This window comes from Phasianus colchicus, chromosome 26 (assembly GCF_987193195.1).
Source record: "Phasianus colchicus chromosome 26, bPhaCol1.hap1.1, whole genome shotgun sequence".
Taxonomy (NCBI): Eukaryota; Metazoa; Chordata; class Aves; order Galliformes; family Phasianidae; genus Phasianus; species Phasianus colchicus.
This window is the reverse complement of record NC_143461.1, coordinates 5,175,096-5,192,832: the sequence shown is the minus strand read 5'-3', so window position 1 is coordinate 5,192,832 and position 17,737 is coordinate 5,175,096. Positions and strand designations below refer to the sequence as shown.

The 17,737-nt window shown below is 55.6% G+C and overlaps 1 protein-coding gene across 1 annotated transcript; it reads right to left on the bottom strand.

The window, feature by feature from the left end:
* Positions 1-493: 493 nt before the first annotated feature.
* Positions 494-17,606, bottom strand: STARD3 (StAR related lipid transfer domain containing 3). The gene is made up of 15 exons (XM_031600719.2): positions 17,488-17,606; positions 14,063-14,342; positions 11,349-11,426; positions 11,015-11,092; positions 10,871-10,924; positions 10,651-10,768; positions 9,437-9,535; positions 8,746-8,801; positions 7,991-8,083; positions 6,695-6,757; positions 5,595-5,690; positions 5,011-5,090; positions 4,553-4,657; positions 3,180-3,273; positions 494-1,338 (listed from the first exon to the last, which is right to left on the bottom strand). The coding sequence occupies exons 2-15, from the start codon at positions 14,276-14,278 to the stop codon at positions 1,234-1,236; spliced, it is 1,335 nt and encodes a 444-aa protein (XP_031456579.1). The 5' UTR covers positions 14,279-14,342; positions 17,488-17,606; the 3' UTR covers positions 494-1,233.
* Between the last annotated feature and the right edge of the window lie 131 nt (positions 17,607-17,737).

The following is a 17,737-nucleotide window of genomic DNA, read 5'->3' as shown; positions in this document are numbered from 1 at the left end:
GCCAAACCCAGTGCTACCCCTGTAGGACCACCAGGATCCCATCCTGCTGTGCCCCCCCCCCGCTGTGCTGTGCCATGAGGGCTGGCAGTGGGGTGCTGGCTGAGGGCCCCCCCCCGCTGGGCTATTTGTAGGGCGAACAGATGGGGGCTGTGGACAGATAGGCACTTGCAGGGTGCCAGCGGGCACAGCTCAGAGGGCCGGGCCCTGGGGACAGGCTGAGGGGGGGGCACTGCCCTGCAGCCCCTTCCGTGGAACAGAGCTGCCACTGGGACTCCTGGGCAGAACTGGAGGCCTTTGGGACACACAGCCAGAGCCCCGTGTGGGGGATGGAAGGATGCTTCATGCCCCTGAAGGGCAGGGGATGGTGACCCCTGTGGCCAGTGGGCTTGCAGGAGCCCTGGGCACATTCCTTTTGCCTGCCCCCCTCTCTCTCCCCCCCCCAGGCAAGCACTCCTCCTGCTTTTATTCGATCGAGTTACAAAGGGCACAAGGAAAGCAGCGGGCTGCAAATAGTGCAAGGCTCTTTATTTTGACAGATGCCAGCCAGAGGTGCCCCCCGGTACCAACAGGGGCACCAGGACAAGCACTGGTAAAGGGGCAGAGACCCCAGGTCCAGCCCCTGGGGGGGTTCCACGGGCACTTCCCCCCTCTCCCCCCCCACTGCTGGCACCCACGCCTGGGCAGCTCCACGCTGCTTCCCATGACAGAGCAGAACGTGGCAGCAGTGCAGGTAGCACGAAGCTGTACTCGCCCCCACAGCCCCTGGGGAAGGTGGAAGGCTCTGATCCCACACCTGCAGGGCTGTATGCTGGGGGGCTAAACGAGCTCAGGAACATCCCACAGTGGGGGGCAGCCGCAGGGGAGTGCCCCGAGGGTCCCCACAGCAGCCCCCCACGCAGGGGAAGGTGCCCATGAGCCACACAGGAGCTGTGCTTTGTCCCCATGTGTGAGTGGCACGTGACAGGGGACATGTGAGAACTACGTGCTCACCCTGAGTGGCTTTCTCCTCTGAAACCCTCACCCTCAGCACAGCAGCCTGGGGGTGCAAATGAGCCCCCAGACTCAATGTGGGGGGGAGACCAAGCACAGGGCAGATCCCAGCTGCAGGGCAGATCAGGACGGGGGTTTGGCACACACCACAAGGCAGCTCCAGGGCTCCGGTTCGACGGGGAAGGAGAGGAGCAGCCCCCCCTGCCTGCCCACATCCAGTCCAGCAGGGGCAGAGCACGGTGCTCAGGGCTTGCTGCAGAGCTCACTGACCCGCTGCCGCAGGTGGAAGGCAAACTCAAACATGGTGGCTGCCAGGCTCTGGTGGATGAGGTACCGGGGCAGGCGACCCTGCGAAGAGAGCAGAGGAAACAGTACATGAGTGAGGGTGGCAGTGCAATGAGCGCAGCAAGCCAGAGGAAGGTGGAAAACCCCTGCAGAACCCCCGCTCTGGGTGCCCATCAGGTGTGGGGATGGCCCCCTCCAGCTTGGGGCTGCACACCGCAGCGGGGAGCTGCTGCTCTCAGGGAGTTGAATCTGGGGGAGGAACTGAACCACGTTTTGATTTCCCTAAAAAGCCCTGCACGACTCAACCCGCACCGCCTCGGCCCGTGCTCCATTATCTCGTAAGAAAATCAGCCCAGGCTCTGCGGGGGAAGGCAGCAGCACTGGGCTGGGAGCGGGGCAGGTGCTGAGGTGCAGAGAGGGAGGAGGGGGCCACGTCCCCCTGCCCAGGGCACAGGAAAAGCCCCATGGATGTGGGGAAGGGCTCCTGCAGCCCCCACTGCAGGGCTTTTCCACAGAGCAGGCTTTCCCTCCACCCTTTGGGGCTGGGACAGCACCCGGCTGTGCGTCCGGGGCCATTTTGGGCACCTCTCCAAATTGAGCTGTGGGGCAAAGTGCCAGCACAGACACAAACACACACACACACACACACACGTGTGCAACCCTTGCCCTTCGCTGGAGGAAGGGATGAGCCATGGGCTATAAATACCCCGTCAGGGCCAAAGGAAATACCAAGGCAGCACCGACGAGGAGTCTGAGCAGCAGCAGAGCCCTTCAGGAAGATGGTGGAAGCATTATTAATAGCTCGGCTGCTCTGGCATTTCTTCCAGCAGCAGCAGGAGAGCACTCCAAGTCCTGGGAAGCACAGAGGGGGGACCTCCTCTTTCCCAGCTCAGTTGTGCAAGATGGAGCTGATTTCCCTCCACCACTACAGAGGGAGGGAAGAGGTGGAGGAGACATCTGCACGAAGGAAAAGCACCTCCAGCGCCAGCCCTGTGCCAAGCAGAGCCAGGGGCAGCGGGGCCGGGCACAGCCGTGCCATGTCCCAGCCAAGGAGCTGCCAAGAGAATCGCTTCCATGAAGCCTTTTCAGAGCCCAATCCAAGAAGCACAGTAGCTGAGCTGCTCCGTGGGAGGGAAGGGCTGTGGGAGGGGAGGGGGCCGCGCAGCGTTGCAGCGCAGTGCTGATGAATGGAGCCTTTGTGCTCGCTGCTGCAGCGCCGTTTCCACACCAACCTTGGCGCGATTCAGCGCAGGAAGAAAACAGGGCAATGTCCCCCCCCTGCCCCTCCAGCTCCCTGCCTGCTGCCTTTGTCCCGGCCACCAGCAAGGACTCTGCATGCAGCTCCACAAATAGCTCCGGATTTGGGTCACGGCGCGGGGCTGAAGCGCTGCTCTCCGCATGCGGCCGCAGCCCCGCAGCTCCACGGGTGTCTGTGTTTGTGCCGAGGTGTCTGGGAGCAAGTGATTCATCCCTGCAGTAGGTTCCTGGGAGCAGCACGCAGCCAGGCAACACTTCCATGTCCAACTAATGTTGGTCTCCAAAGAGGATGAAATCACCTCTTCCCAGTCCCGCACAGAGCTGAAGCCCCGTAACCAAGACCTGTCAGGTAAGGAATGGTTTCCCAGATCTGCACTGGGAAAACTTCAGGGGGAAAGAGGGAGATTTCCAGGTGGTGATCAGGTTCTGTCTGCAAAACTCAGGTCCCACTACTGCAGCCTCCAAGAGCAGCCCAGAGCCGTGCCCAGGAGAGGCTTGCAGCAGTACAGCAGCCCTTGCACTGCCCAGTTGGAAGCACAGGGCAGGTCCTCAGCACCTGTCCTGCAATATGTAGAGCTCTAGAAGCACACCAATGAGCTCTGCTGGGGTTGGGACACAGCCATGACACTCACACATCAGTGCTTTACCTTCAGGTCCGTGTTTAGAATCCAGATAAAAGTGCAGAGCCGGGGGTTGCTGGGGCACTTCAATACGATGAATCCTCCAGGTCCGTTCTCACCCCTTCAGGGAAATAACAGCACCAAATCAATGTGGGAAGGCCGTGGAGCTACTCCCCAATGCCCTGCTTGCACTGCATCGACCCCACATTGGCTCCTGCAGCCACAGCCCCTCACCTGACTGTGAGGACAGCAGCCCAGCGGGGCACAAGCAGATGCTCAGAGTGTCCAGGAAGGAATCTGGCTTGACTATGAGCACACGAGCAAACACAATTTGCCCAGCAGGTTTCCCACGGCAGCAGTGCTGGGGCTGCCACCAGGCTGCCTCCAGACTTCTGGCCTGGCCGACACTGGCACTGCACTGCTGGGAGGCTGCAGAGACACAGCACTGCAGAAATGGGTGCAAACAAGTGGGTCCCTGCGAAGCACCACACGGTCAGGCCAAGCTCAGCACACACCACTGTGTCTCTGCAGCCTTCCTCAAACCATCTGAGTGTCTCGGAGACGAGAGCTGCGCTTGCACACACAACCCAAATACAGATTTCCCTTCCCTGCTCAGGAACACGCACTATTTTTGCTGCATACATTTGTTAACAGATTTTTCTGGGCCCCGAAGTCCCCAGCTCTTAAATAGACTGAGGCAGCTATAACGTCTCTGAGTTAAAATGTCAATTACTTTAACCAGATTATTAGGAAAAACAAAGTCAGTGCGTGAAGTGGCACAGCTGGGCCCCAGGCAGCAGCACAGGCAGTAACAAGGAACCTTGTGTGATGAGACTAGCCCTGCTGAGATCCATCAGCAGCTGCGTGAAACCAGCCCTGTGGAAAGGGAGAGGCTGGGACCCCACTGGTGCTCTGGGACCTGTCCCACCCCAACACAGCTCATTTCACCCCCAGAAACGTCCCTCGGTGCCTGCAGACTTTAAAGTCAGTAAGTGAGTGGCTTACGAGAAGCAAAAGGCATCCGAGAGGCTCACAGAAAGACATGGGCAGCTGCTCACTGCCCCTCCGAAATGGCAGCTGGCCCTGTTTGGGAATTGGCTGCTACACAAACAGGATGCAGAAGGGGTTGGGGTTTGGGCTGTTACTGTCGGCACCTCCGCTCCCCAGAGCAGAGCTGGGAAACGCCCGAGCAGCACTCAACAGCACAGAGCGTTTCTTTAACAAAGGAAGAAGAACAAGGGAAGCAAGGTTTGGTTCCACAAATAGATTAGCTTCCTGCAAACGGTGCCAGAAAGACAGCAGGGCTCTCATTTAAGTGGCTCTCTGCCCTAAGCTTAAGCAAAGCGTGTGTCAGATATCAGCTAAAAAAAATAAAAAAAATAAAAAAATCTGCCTCTTACCTGACATACTTGGAGAGTGGAGGCTTCAGGCTGTGCGTGGTCGACATCCCTGAGGAAATGTACCTGTCTCTTCTTCTCTCGATCCGCCGCACGTTCACAAAATCCCTGAGCAAAGAAAGGGCAACGACAGCTTTGAAATGTGCGTGAGACTTTGAAGGAGCAGATCACATGCCTGGGGCTGCTGGGAAAGGCTGTGGCAGAGGTATGTCAACATATGGACAAAACACAGGCAGCAGGGAGACAGAGAGAGCGACTGGGACAGATTCTGAGCTATGAGACTCCTGCCAGAGGTGTCCGTAAGGGACTTGAGGGACTCCCTGCCTTAGGGATGGCACCCAGCCCTGCTGGGTGGATGCTGGGCACATCACCTGCTGGCTCTCACTGTGGTCAGAGGCTTCTCTCTGTGTTTTATAGGACGGTGTTCAGAGGCTCAGTACAAAACAGTGAAAGAAACTGACCTGGGGGAAACGACACCGCCTGCAGCCCCAGCTGCTACGTCGTATGAAACGATCGTGTTGTCTTCAACCCGCTGCAGGATCTGGGAGAAAGGAAAGAAAACTCTTCAGCCTGCATCTGCAGGTGCCAACAGCTGGGCACTGCAGCCCCTCACAGCTGGGAGCACGCAGAGCAGCTTCAGCAGCTGATTCGGGGGGTGGTGGCAGGGGATGAGCTCTGTGGCAGTGCACACACACAGGTTTGTCTGCCCCTCCACCTTTCTGGGGGGAGCACAGGCGTTCCCTTCGGATCCCCGCCACGCCGGCAGCGCCAAACGGCACCAAGCAGAAGCAGGCTTGGCTCAGGCACTGGCCCAGCTCCCTGCCCACCTCATGGGCTTTTGGATGGGCACAGCCACGCAGCTGGCCGCCACAGAGCATTCGGATCGTACGGATGAGCGGCGGAGATTTAACGCCTCGGTGACTCTGATCCAGCTCAGCTCCAGTAGGGCCTGGGCACCGCTGACAGCCGGTGCTGGGCTGGGAAGCTGCAGCTCTCCGCTTCAAGGAGCTCCTGTGATTAAGCCATCTTTGTCCGGCACGCTCACCTGGCAAGCTGCCACTGTTCTGTTCCACAGGATCATCTTCTCGGGCTGGAGAATAACCTCCTGGTAAACTGTTTCAGCAGAGCACTGCAGGAAAGCCTGAGGACAGAGACAGAGCAGTCAGCCAGTCCCTTGCTCCACTTGGGTATGATTATTTTTCCTAAGGAACGCAAAGCAGATCAGAAAGAACAACTGGGAGGAAGCAGGAGGACAGTGGTGAGGCTGCAAAGCCAACGCTGTTACCCACTGCCAAAGAGGGAGAAGGGCATGCATGGGGATCAGAACTGGGGATCAGCAGTCACTGAGCTGCTGCCTGCTGGGAAGGGGGACAAGCATCCATCTGCACCACGGCCACACAGACAGACAGAATGATCTCAGGCCCCTCTGCCCTCACCCCACCTTCTCAGCAATTCTGCTGCATGTGCAATTGCTCTGGAAAGTCACCAAAAAGATTCCCAGAACTCCAGCACAGCTAACATTCATTTCTCCACGTCCTCGTGGGACTGGGGATCTTCGGAAGCAAACGGTTAATGCAGCAGAGCGGGACCATCCAGCTTTGCCTCACCAACACAGAACTGCTCCTCCAGCAGCTCTGCCAGCGAGGCAGCATATGCACTGGAACAAAGAAAAGCCACCGCAGCACCAATGCTTCATTAAAGCATGGTTTACAGCCAAGCCACTCCAGCGAGAGGGCACAGAGCATGGCACTTCCGAGCAGCTCTTCTCAATGCCAGGCAGCAGCAGACACACGCTCAGCCCTGGTCTTGCTGGCAATTAGTTGCAATTAGCCTCCTTGGTCAGATTAGTCCTAGATGCTGGGGTTGGAAGCGAGTCTTGCAGTCACCTGCTCCCACTTCCACCAGCAAAGACTGGGGCCCAGCATATTTGCCGGGGAGTTTGTCTGCCAGCCAAGGGGTTTTCCTGGAGAGATTTCCTAAAGCGTGCAGAGCAGTTCATCTGTCTCAAGCAAAGAGAGTGCTCTGCAGGCTGACCTGTGCTGCCAGGGCCAGGAGAGAGCGTGAAAGCTGAGCCGTGGCTCCAAGCAGAGCAGTGATTTTGTATGTAACACACAGGCTAAGGAAGCAAAACAGGAAGGCTCTTACCTTTAAAATAAAGGTCTTGCCATGGAAAGGTATTTCAAAAGTGTAAACAACATCACCGAAGTCCTGTGCAAGAAACAAGAAAGTTTCATTCATGCTGGCAAAATAACATTAACTGCTTCTACCTAAGGTGAGGCCTGATGGTCTCTGGGCACTGCAGGAGGCCTGCAGGAGCTCGCCCACTCCAGGACCATTCCATAGGGCCACTCTTGGCCCCAAACTGCTCCTGCTCCCCCACGCCAGGCAGCAAGCCCCAGAACAGGAACGGCACTGAGCCCATTTCAGATGCCCATGCACAGATTTCCATAAACAAAACAACATCCAGAGAAGCAGCAGTGATGAGACAGGAAAAGAATCCACACTGTGCCAGCCTGCAAACTCAGTTTCAAGGTCAAATTCTCTTTGTAGCAAGCTACCAACACCACTGTATGAGAGAGGGGTTAGTTTGCCAGCACTGCTGTTGTTACCTACATCTGAGAAGAGACTCCCTGGAGGGGTTAGGGATGGACAGATGATAACCTTTCATCATTAGCCCTGTGTTAAACTCTGATTAGTCTATTTAAATCCATCCCCCTTTGGATAAAGAAAACAATCTGCCCAGCTAGTTTGGCATCAAACAATGGATCACTTGACAGGGGAATTTTAAATACCAGATGAGACTGCAGTTTGCAGGACTCTCACCTCAACTGCATTGCAAGCCCACAAGTAGAAAACAAGGTTGATTTTAGGGGGGACAAAGGCACTAGCACTTTCACACCACTCTACAGAGAGAGAAAGGAGCCTCAGCTACCCCAGAAAACCTTGCTGTAGCTTGAGGAAAAATGCATGTCAGAGCTCCCTGATACACATTCCACTGTCCACAACGTCCCTGTCCTGAGGAAGGGGGGGGGTTGCAGCAGGAGCTGCCTGTGCCCCACACACTCCTGCTCCAAGAATGGTTGTAGCCCAACCAGCCAGAGCCTCCCCAGACCCTGCTATGTTTCTAAAAGCACGATGCTCTGCAGCCCTCACACTCACCAAAGGTGAGCTGCTCACCCCTGCCCGCCTGCCGTTGAGAGGGAGGAGTGATGGGCTCTCTCCCGTCAAATGGGAAGGCAATTAAACGTCTAATTAAATAAGAGGGGATTTTACATTTAACTGAGCTGGAATAGATTCCTAATTCAATCAGGTAATTGTAACGCTTGTTAATTTTTCATGTTGCAAGGAGGTTTCAAAAGCCTCGTTTGTCCTCCAGTTTTTGCTAAGCCATCCGTGCTTTTTGCCAGCACTGCCCAGCAGTGGGGAGTGGGGGACACTTGCATTGTTTTTCTCGAACTTCCAGTTCTCCTCCTGGGCGAGGATTTGGTCCACAACTTCCATAGCTTCTTTGCCTTGTCGGACATATTCTTTCTCCTAGGAGAGAAGGGAACATTTCACTAGCAGGGTTTGCAGAAAGCTCCACATGTGCGTGTGCAAGGTTTGCTACCCTGCTCCCAGGGCTGGCAGAGGGAAGTGGGCTACCTCCCATCACCACACCACACCAATCTCTTAAATTCAGGGCACAGAGGCCTCATTTTGGAGCCTGAAGTCACGCTTCCTGCCCTGGCTTGCATCCACACACCAGCTGCGCCCACCAGCAACTCTCTTGCCTTAGTGCAAGGGTTTCCAGCAGGCAAAGGGCTGCGAGGTGCATCGAGCTTCCTTCTGTGAAAGCGCCAGAACTGGAGCTGAACAGCAGCAGAACCACTTGGAAAGCAGCACAGAGAAGCGTGTGCCCAGCCAGACTTCAGGGAGGTGAGAACCACCCCGCTCGCTAGAATTCAGCGAGGTTGCTCAAGGCTGTGCCCTTTTGGTAGGTGACTACAGGATCAGGGAAGGGGGGAGAGGCAGAGTCAGAGCCACATCCCTGGGGAACACTGCAGGGGAGAAGCTGGCTAACGCTCTGTGTCACTCAGAGAACCCCTCGTGCTGCAGCCACGATGCCACTGCTCCCGTGGGGCAGGCAGAGCACCTCAGCAAACATCCCCAGACAAAGGGCTGTGACACGAGGGACAGGATTGTCTGTCTCTATTTACCTGAGCTGTCAACGCTTTCCTTCCCGGACCTTCCTCATCCGACTCGTTATCCGACCCTCGGGTGAAACACACAATTAACACACAGGTAACAAAGAGCCCATTTGTACATCTCCCCCTGACCTCCTCACGGATCAAACAATGCTACCAGGGGGTGTGACCCCAGCACAGCCCAGGTCCTGTCTCCCCTGTTGCTGCCAGGTGCTGCTCTGCTACCAGCCAGGCTGTGGGCACTGAGTGTGCCCTGGGTGTCAGCAACACTGGGACAACTGCTCTGGCTGATGCCTGCTGGCTGCTGAGCAGGGATGGTCTCACAGCCAGCACAAGGCAGCAGCACTCTGCCAGCTCCGACCCTCACCTGCTCTCAGCGATTCACCCCCATGCCTTCATACTGAGGGCAGCGTTTAACCACAAGCACTTTAATTGCAGCTTAAGAGCATTTAACCCCAAGACCACAAAATGCTCTCATTTCCCACAGAGCCAAAGTCAGGCTGAGCATGATCCTGCTGCTCCATGGCACCACGGCAGCGGGGCACCAGCATGGGGCAAGGAGAGGTTCTGCAACACCCATTTTTGGAGGCCTTGCTGCCGGCGTCTGCCAAGAGCTGGGCTAATGAGACACAGCTCAGACAGAGGGCAGTAATAGGGGCAAGGAGCATCCAGAGGAACGTGGGATGGGAGCAGAGCATGTTACCTGCAAAGGACTCCGGCGGGGAGTAGAACTGCCCATCGGAAAGGGCTCCAGGGTACAGCAGGGGCCCACGGGCAGCTGCAGCCTGGGCTGCCAGGTACCCTGCAAAGCAGAGCAGGTTTCACATGCAAAGTCCTAAACAAGGGGGCTGGAGGCCCCGTCCTCCCGCTCCAGATCTCCCCTCTCCAGCCTCCCAGCCACTTTCTGCCAGACACAGCTGCTCTGCCCGCACTGACACCAGCCAGCCCACAAGCTTTTCAGCTCCTATTGCCTCATCTTTTGTTTGAGACATTTTATCTGCATGGAGATCAATGGGCTCTTTTGCCTGTCAAATCCAAAGGCGATTAAGCATCTAATTAAATAAGAGCTTCCCCTGGAAGCAATTTGGAACCCGAGCCTAATCCAATAGAGGCATTAAACACTTGATCATTTTTCATCTTAAAGCCTTCTTGCAAGACCCAAACATCCTCTGGTGTTTTCCAGTCATTCAGTGCATTTCTGGTCCAGCCTCACTTGACAAATACTTCTCAGTTTATGTGCCATTTCCCAGTTCTCTTTCGTCAGAGAAGCCTGGGAGAACGACTAAGCCCTCGTGCTGTAATAGCACTGCTGCTCTACATTACAGCTGCATTACACAGACCGAGCACCCACTCCCTAGAAGGACCCTTGGAAGGGACAGGTGCCCTGCCACACGCAGTCATTTATGAAGCATTAGGTCAGAGAGATTCAGTCCCAGTTTAATCCGACCTCAATGACTAGAGACTGAGAAATCTCACACACAGTAACCCATGCTGCACCCCCGTAATAGAACTTTGCATCATTCCTCTCCAAAGGTCTCCAGCCCCGAACTGAAGACAGATCTCACAATCTGGAGAGTCCCACCATCCGCCTGGCATTTGTCCCACTGTTTCAAAACATTTTCACTGATGTGGAGGTGAGCTCTGTTTCCAATACGCCTGGCTTCAGTATCCAGACACTGGAGAATTTGGCATGTTTTTCTCTTCTCAATTAAAAGACGCTTTTCATAATCTGGTATATTCTTCCCTTGAAGGGACTCGTATACTGTAACAGAATTGAATCAGCCACTTCCCGTCACAGCCAGCCTGGAGATCACTTCTCCATAAATGTCATTTCTGCCAAGGTGCTGCCAAAGCAGCAGAAAGCCCAGGCTTGGTGGCCTGCTCTGCTGGGTTCTGCCAGAGGAGCAGAATACTTACATCGTTCCTCTTCTGCTTCCTGAGTGAGGACTTTAAAATCCAGGAACCAAGTCTCTAACCAAGCAATGACAAACGAGACGATGGGAAGTAAGTAGCCGAACGCCCCTTTGGTGAGAAGCTGAGTGGAAAAAAGCAAAAGTCACAGGGAGTTTACACAAAATGGAAAACAGCAGCGACAAGCAATCACAAAGCAATCCCCTGTGAGCCCGAGGAAACCAACCTCGGAGAGGATGACCTTCACAATCAGGAAGGCACTGGATATCAACGTAGTGACCTGGAAAATAAAATCACGTATCTCAGATCTCGGCAAACTCTAGGCAAAGAGCTCAAACTGAAAACAGGAAAACAAAAACTGCCTTCTTACCGCTATGACCCACCAGTGGCGCAGCCTTACAACCGCATAGGCCAGCAGCAACACAAAAAATCGGAAGAAAGCCAAGACCTTTCAAAACAAAAAGCCATTGATATAGATGGTGTCCTTGTCCCCCTGCCAGGTGCTGGAAGGACGCAGCCCCCTTGGGACCTCACCACCTATAGCCAGGTGGGGTCAGCAGTGCGGCGGGGGGGCTGTGAGCTGCCTGAGTGCTGGGCCAGGAGCAGCAGGGATGTGGGAGACCCCCAGCTGCCCTCCCCACCAACCCCACAGCCACGCTGAGCTCCGAGCTACCGCCCCACTGGCAGCAGGCTGGGATACTCACAAATATGTCAAAGAAAGAGGTCTTAAAATTGTACTCGAAGATTTCATTCTTCAGGTTCTTCTGAATGCCATCCTTGGTCTGAAGAGGAGACAGGAAATGAGAAAGCTATTGAGTGCACTGATAAGAAACTAATGATAGAAAGAACCCGGCCAAGCGGTGTCCAGAGGCTACTGCTGGGTCAGGTTATGCATTAAGCATACAAATGTACAGTGCAGGATCCTCTGCTGGCACAGGACCACGGGAAGATGCAGCAGCACATTTCTGCTTCACAATGAGGGCAGCCGGGGCTGCAACAGCACACCAGTACATTAAACACTTCTACATGGGGCTTCCTCACATGGAAAAGCTGTTACTTGGCTCAGCACAACCCGTGGCAGCAGATCACCACCCCCGCAGCCTAAAGCCCTCTGTCTCTTGCAGCCTAAAGGACAGAACCTCCCACTTTGTGCCCATCGCTTCCAGTGAGATTCTGGGGACAGACTCAGCTGTACAGGAGGAAACACAAGGCAGGTGAAAAGCCCCAGGAAGCACTTCTGGACACCCAAAACATCTGTCTTGTGACACGGCAGGAGAGGGGTCCGAAGGCCACAAACACACAGAAACACAAGGAAAGCCTGAAGAGGCAAAACCAGGATTCTGCAGGATTGTAAGAGGGCGTGGAAAAATCTCAAAGAGCTCTCTTATCTCACCCCTAAAAAATGTGGGGCTTGACAGCCTCAATGCTTTTGACACCATAAATCCTGTTCTCAGGAGCTTGGAATCGCTGTTTATGAGGAAGTGGATGGCTCAGGTAACTGGAACAAATGCTTCACCTTTAGGCTATTGGTTTGAACACAGCCCAGCTGGCCTGGAAGCTGGTATATGCTGACAGCTGTTTGATGATCTGTGAGAAACAAGTTGGTGGATCTCAGGCCAGTTCTTGGCAGAGTGGTGCCCTGGCACCCTCTCGTCAGCCAGTCCAAGGACAGACGAGGCAGCCATTGGGAAGTGGTCCCTCTAGGTCAGGGCTGCTGCTTAACAGTCAGGGAGGGGAGGGGGTGAGCAGTTCTGCACTGCTGCTTTAGATTTGAGGCTGCAGGGCTTGCACCAGACAGCTTCAATGAGCAGCCACCACACAAATCCTGCACTGAAAGGGACCCACAGAGCCTCTTCCCAGCAGCACTGCTCTGCTAGGAGATGTTAGAGAGGGAACAGAACTCAACTGAGGCTCTGAATTACAATTTTTGGGAGGTGTTTCAGTTTACATATGAACAAGTAAGAAGAGCTGACTGAGGCACCTCTTTGTCTCTGAGAGCAGCAAGCTCGCAGAATGACAGTTTGCAGGAGACAGACATTTAACGAAGGCCAATTTGCTCAGCTTATCTTGCAGCAAAGGAAACCATTTGATAAAAAAAGCATTAGTCACGATATAAACTCATTGCTCTTCATAACTAGGCAAATAAGTCGTCCTAATAGCCTTAAATATGCAGCATCTCGGCTCGGGGCCTAAATATCACCAGTTAGTCACTCATTAATGGCTACCTGCAAGACCTACGCTCAGAATTACCCTGACGACCACGCTGCCATTTCCCCAGGGCTGCAGGTTGGGATTTGCAGAAAAGCACTGCTCTGGAGAGCCCAGAAAAACAAGAAGGGAGCAGGAGGCTGGGGTCCAGGGCACCATCGGCATCACAGGAATGCTGCCCCAGAGCTGCCGTGCTTCCACAAGGCTGTGGGGGTCACTGCAGCCTCTTGGCAGAGCACGGGGTGATGGAGCTGCTGGCCGAGGCAATCCGTTACGTGCAGACACTGCAGGAGATAAGCTGGGCAGAGATAAGAGCCGCTAAGTGAGCGCAGGATCCAGTGCTGATAAACAAAGGCCAGACACCGGAGGGCTGCCTGCAGAAGCAGCGGGGTCTATCTGATCATCTTGTCTTTCCAATCAGGCTGTTCTGTGCGAGGACATCGAGTACCTGCAACCTGAAACCCATTCCCCATTGCGGCCAAACTAGTTGGGACTGGTGGAGGGGAAAAAAATAAATAAACGTAGCCCAGGGAACAACTTTGACCTGATGAGATTGAAGTAAATAAACGAGATTTCCTCGTTCGTTGCAACAGTTGACAGAAAGAGCAAACGCAGCACCCCGTGCTGGCACAAAGCCTCTGCAGAGGGGACTGAAACCGCCGGCTCCTTTGTGGCAGAGCGGCACCTCCAGTTCACAGGAGCAGAGATTAGCAGCAGCACTCTGGGTCCAAAGCTCAAAGCCCTTTTTGTCTGTGCCCTCCAGCTGGGCGGTGCGAGGAAGGTCTGCGCTCCCCTCCTCTCTCTCTCCGAGGTTTCCAGAACTAGGCACTCAGCAAAGCTGGCAGCTGCTTGGCACACGCAGAGAGTAGATTCTCTTTAAGAGGGCAGGAGAGAAACTTGGCCAACGGCTCACCCTCCCAATCCCACAGCCACAGATCTCATTACATGACAACACCCAGCACTGCATGCGTGGTGTTAACGACCCCGGGCAGCCACAATGAGGCCCGCTAACAGGAAATGAACTGGACCTCAGCTAGAACTGACTGTGCACTGATTTCTCAGCCAGTGCAAATCAGAGAGCGTTGGGAAGAGCAAACAAAGACTTGGCCTGAAACTTCTGAAACACAGCAATTAACGCAAAGGAAGCCAAATTTACAAAAGCACAACTTAAGAGGGGAAAGACTCCACACCTTTGTTTTTCCCAACTTACATTCAATTCGATTATCCACAACAAAGAGATGAAGAGCAGATCGAAGGTGACAAAGAGACAGAAGGTCCTCCTCACATCTGAGATGGCTTTCCTCTTCTCTGGAGAGAAGTAGCAGTATGGGGAGAAGCCCTGGCTCTGGGAAAGCGAGGTGCTGATGGATGCAATGGCTGGGAGGCTCCGTTCCAGGTCGTGCTGCAGGTCTGTCGGCTTGCTCATCCTTGGCCCAAGTAACTTGGGGCCTACGTCAGTCAGGGCCACATCTGCAGAGCCACAACATCACCTATGGAGAGACAACACGGGAAGCCTGGGGGAGAAATGCCACAGCCTTACGCCCGGGGGTGTCACCCTCCTGTTCTCAGCAGTGCTGTCAGCGGCAGGCAGGCAAGCACAGAAAGGAAACGTGCACATGATACCTTTCCTCCAGGCACACAATCCTGTTACCAGCTCAGCTGGATGCTGTCTGTTTTACACCGTTCCTACTGGAAAAGGCTAACACCATGGCACGGTTTCACAGTTTTCCACTGCTATCCCACATCATGTCACAGAAACCAGGCTGAACCATGACAGGCTGCCTTTTAGGTTAGCATAAAGCACAAGAGAGCTCACTCAGGGCTTGCACCCTGCCCCTTGCACCAGCACAGAGACCCCCACCCCTTCTGCCCGCTGCAGGGAGACAGAAGCTGGCCACCAACAGCCCCACGGCTCAGCTTTATGGCAGGGATCAGCCACCATTGGCGCTGGTCCTGGCAGTGCTGGGTGCACAGCCACCACGTGAGCGGGCCGGGGTGCCGAGGCTGACGCCTGTTTTCAGGCAGCCGTGCCAGCCATTGTGTGAAAACGTTTCCCTTCCGTCAGCAGTGCACAAGGAGGCTGCTGTGCTAACAAAGCATGCAGCTGAGCACACGCCTGAGACAAACAGGGAGAAAGGTGCCAAAGCAGGGGGCTGCTGTCCCCAGATTTTCACCCCACTGTGATCCACAGCTACTGCACCAGGACAAACTCATTCTCTCCAAAATACTCATGTTCAAAGATTTTCCCTCTCCAAACAACTGCATTTGTTACTGGATTAGCTGCTGCCCCAGCAGCTCTGCTTCCTCTAGAACCCGAGTCAGACCTGTTTTATTACAGCAAGTCTCACTCAAAAACAGGAGACTGCAGTCAGAGCTGCCCGAGGGAAAAAGCCCCAGGACTGTGCCCAGAACCACAGGAAGAGTCAGCCACCACATGCTGGGACAATAGCAGGAGCTGCCCCACACTGCTGCAACCACAACCTCGGGTCTGTGTGCAAGCAGCTTCTGAGCTGCAGCCCTTGGGGAGGGAAAGAAGGAAGGAGGGAGGGAGCTGGGGCTGTCAGGTCCCCACCAGCAGCTCCCTGCGGCCCTGCAGAAGGAGCCGAGGATGTGTCACTTCAGATCAACCACAGCCAGTGCGGCCCTTCGCTGCCACGAGCGAGGGGCCCATCTCAAACTGAGAAAAGTTCCAGACATCTGTGAGTGCTAAATAATAGATCGCCTGATGCGCGGGGCTGCCGCCTTCTCTGTGGCAGAGTGTCACCACTCTCCACTCAAACAGCACTTTGCACTTAGGCAGCCCCGGCAACTTCAGAGCGCTTTAGGCTCACCCTGTGAGATGCTCAGCCCTGCTCCCCACGGTGACAGGGACATCCCTGGCTCTTGTTGGCCTAAAGCCATTGATTATTCAGCCCCAGCTTTCCAGGTGAGAGCTGATGCCTGTCCTGAAGCCACAGCACAGAGATCTGGGGAGGAAGCGGTGAGAAGGGTTTTACCTTCAGAGTAAAACAGAGGCACTGTGGCACAGAAACACTGAAAATGTCAGAATATTTTCTGCTCGGATAGGGTTGTTCCACCAAAAAGCAGAAAGGACAGAGAGCAGAGGCTGCTCTGAGCATGTCTAAATGTGCCTCTTCCCAGGTGCCAGATGAATTACTGAGCTTTCAGTGCCACAATGCACACCAGCAACACTGCACTAGGGACCTGCTGGGGTTCCAAAAGCTCTGGAGACACAGTCATGTTCCTTTCCTGGAGAAAAAGCCAAAAGCAACATGGGACCTCTCCCTGGAAAGGCTGCAGCAGCCCCCTCACAGCCCGCAGCCTCTCCCTCTTCTACTCCTGTCTTTTAGATTCAAATCACAAGCTTCTCATTAGCACACGTTTGCATGCTAATGACATGTCTTACAGCAAGAAGCCTTTCCATCTTGTGACACCGTTTCTCCTTTCCTCCCGCGCCCCCAACTTCCTATTAATGTGCCTTCTCAGCTCACATGACGACTTCAACAGCTAATTCTCATGTCACCTCTTTTGATAGTGACAGCCTTTGCACCAAACACTGCACTGAAGATGAGATACCTGGAAAGTGCGGGAGGGCTGCTTTAAAGCCACCAGCTGCAGATGTTTCACTGCTGCTGACATGTGTCTGAGCTTCCTAAGGGAAGAGATACACTGACAAGTGCCCTTCTGTGAGCTGCCCACACTCCCTGTGCTGTCCTTCACCTGGTCAGCCCCACACCATCCTCTGCAGCTCCAGCCCAGCTGCTCTGTTTGTGAACAGGGCTCGCAAAGCACCATAAGACCTCACAGGGCCTGCATTCCCCTGCCAGCTGCACCAGCCTCAGGGCCTCCCCTCCTCTGCACATGCAAGCTCAGTGCAGCCTGCATAAGGAATATCTGGGAGGACTCCCAAGAGCAGCTCAAGATCCCACCCCAAGCTGGCAGCTCCCAGTTTTCCTCATGCAGAGCCTGGGTGCCGGCGTGATCGCTGTGCAATGAGCCTCTGGTTTCAGTAAGGCCCATCAGTGGCTCAGGATCACAATGCAGAAATGAGAAAGCCCACAGGTTTCGCACAAAGAGCAGAAAGAAAACTTCTCCTTGTGTCCAGTGAGTGACCTCAGAAGCTGCTGGGTGGCAGTGTGTGATGAGAAGCAGCCCAGGCCCCACAGGACACAGCGCCGGGCAGCTACCGGTACCACAGCTGCTTCCTGAGGGGCAGCATGGGCAGATCGCGGCCCCGCAGCCCCGAGCTCACAAATCACCGCTTTGTGAGCAGAGCTCCCCCATCCCGGCCCGGGGAGATAGGAGCTGAGCTCCCACCGCACCGCCACGGCCAGCCCGCAGCCGGTACCGGGGCCTGGGGTGGCCTCGGGATGTCGGTGAAGGCCTCGGGGGGCCTGGCAGCAAAACGCCGTGGGGCAGCGGCACCCACCGGGACGGGCCCGCTGCTGCCTCGGGAGGCGGCGCTGCGCAGCACCGCGGAGGCACGGCACGGCGGCCCCGGAGACCCAGGAACCGGAGCCCCGCGGCCGGCCCGCAGCGAAGGCCCCGGCGTTCTGCTCCGGCCCCGAACCCGCTCCCAGGGCGGCTCCGCTCCGCCGAGCTCCGGTGCCAACCTCGCCCCGGACCGCCCGGTACCTGCCGATAGCCGATAGCCGATAGCCGCCGCCGCCGCTTCCAGGCCCCGCCGGAAGTGCTCCCCCAGCGCGAGCCACTTCCGGCCCCGCCACCACCTCTGACCCCGGAAGTAAAACTCCGAGCTGCGCCGGCGCCGATCATGGCGGACTGCGGGGGCGTGGGGAGCGGAGCGGAGCCGGGAGGAGAACGGCGCCGGGGAGCGCTCCGCGGGGCTGAGCGGTTCCATCGGGCGGCACGCAGGGCCCGTCAC

What these genes read in the sequence shown, in the direction of transcription:
- STARD3 (XM_031600719.2), bottom strand. Translation starts at nt 14,278, where the DNA reads ATGAGCAAGCCGACAGACCTGCAGCACGACCTGGAACGGAGCCTCCCA. An exon ending in GCCACTGGTGGGTCATAGCG is followed by an intron (nt 10,925 to 11,014) that starts GTAAGAAGGCAG and finishes TTTATTTTCCAG; the next exon opens with GTCACTACGTTGATATCCAG. An exon ending in CCACTCTCCAAGTATGTCAG is followed by an intron (nt 3,274 to 4,552) that starts GTAAGAGGCAGA and finishes ATTTCCCTGAAG; the next exon opens with GGGTGAGAACGGACCTGGAG.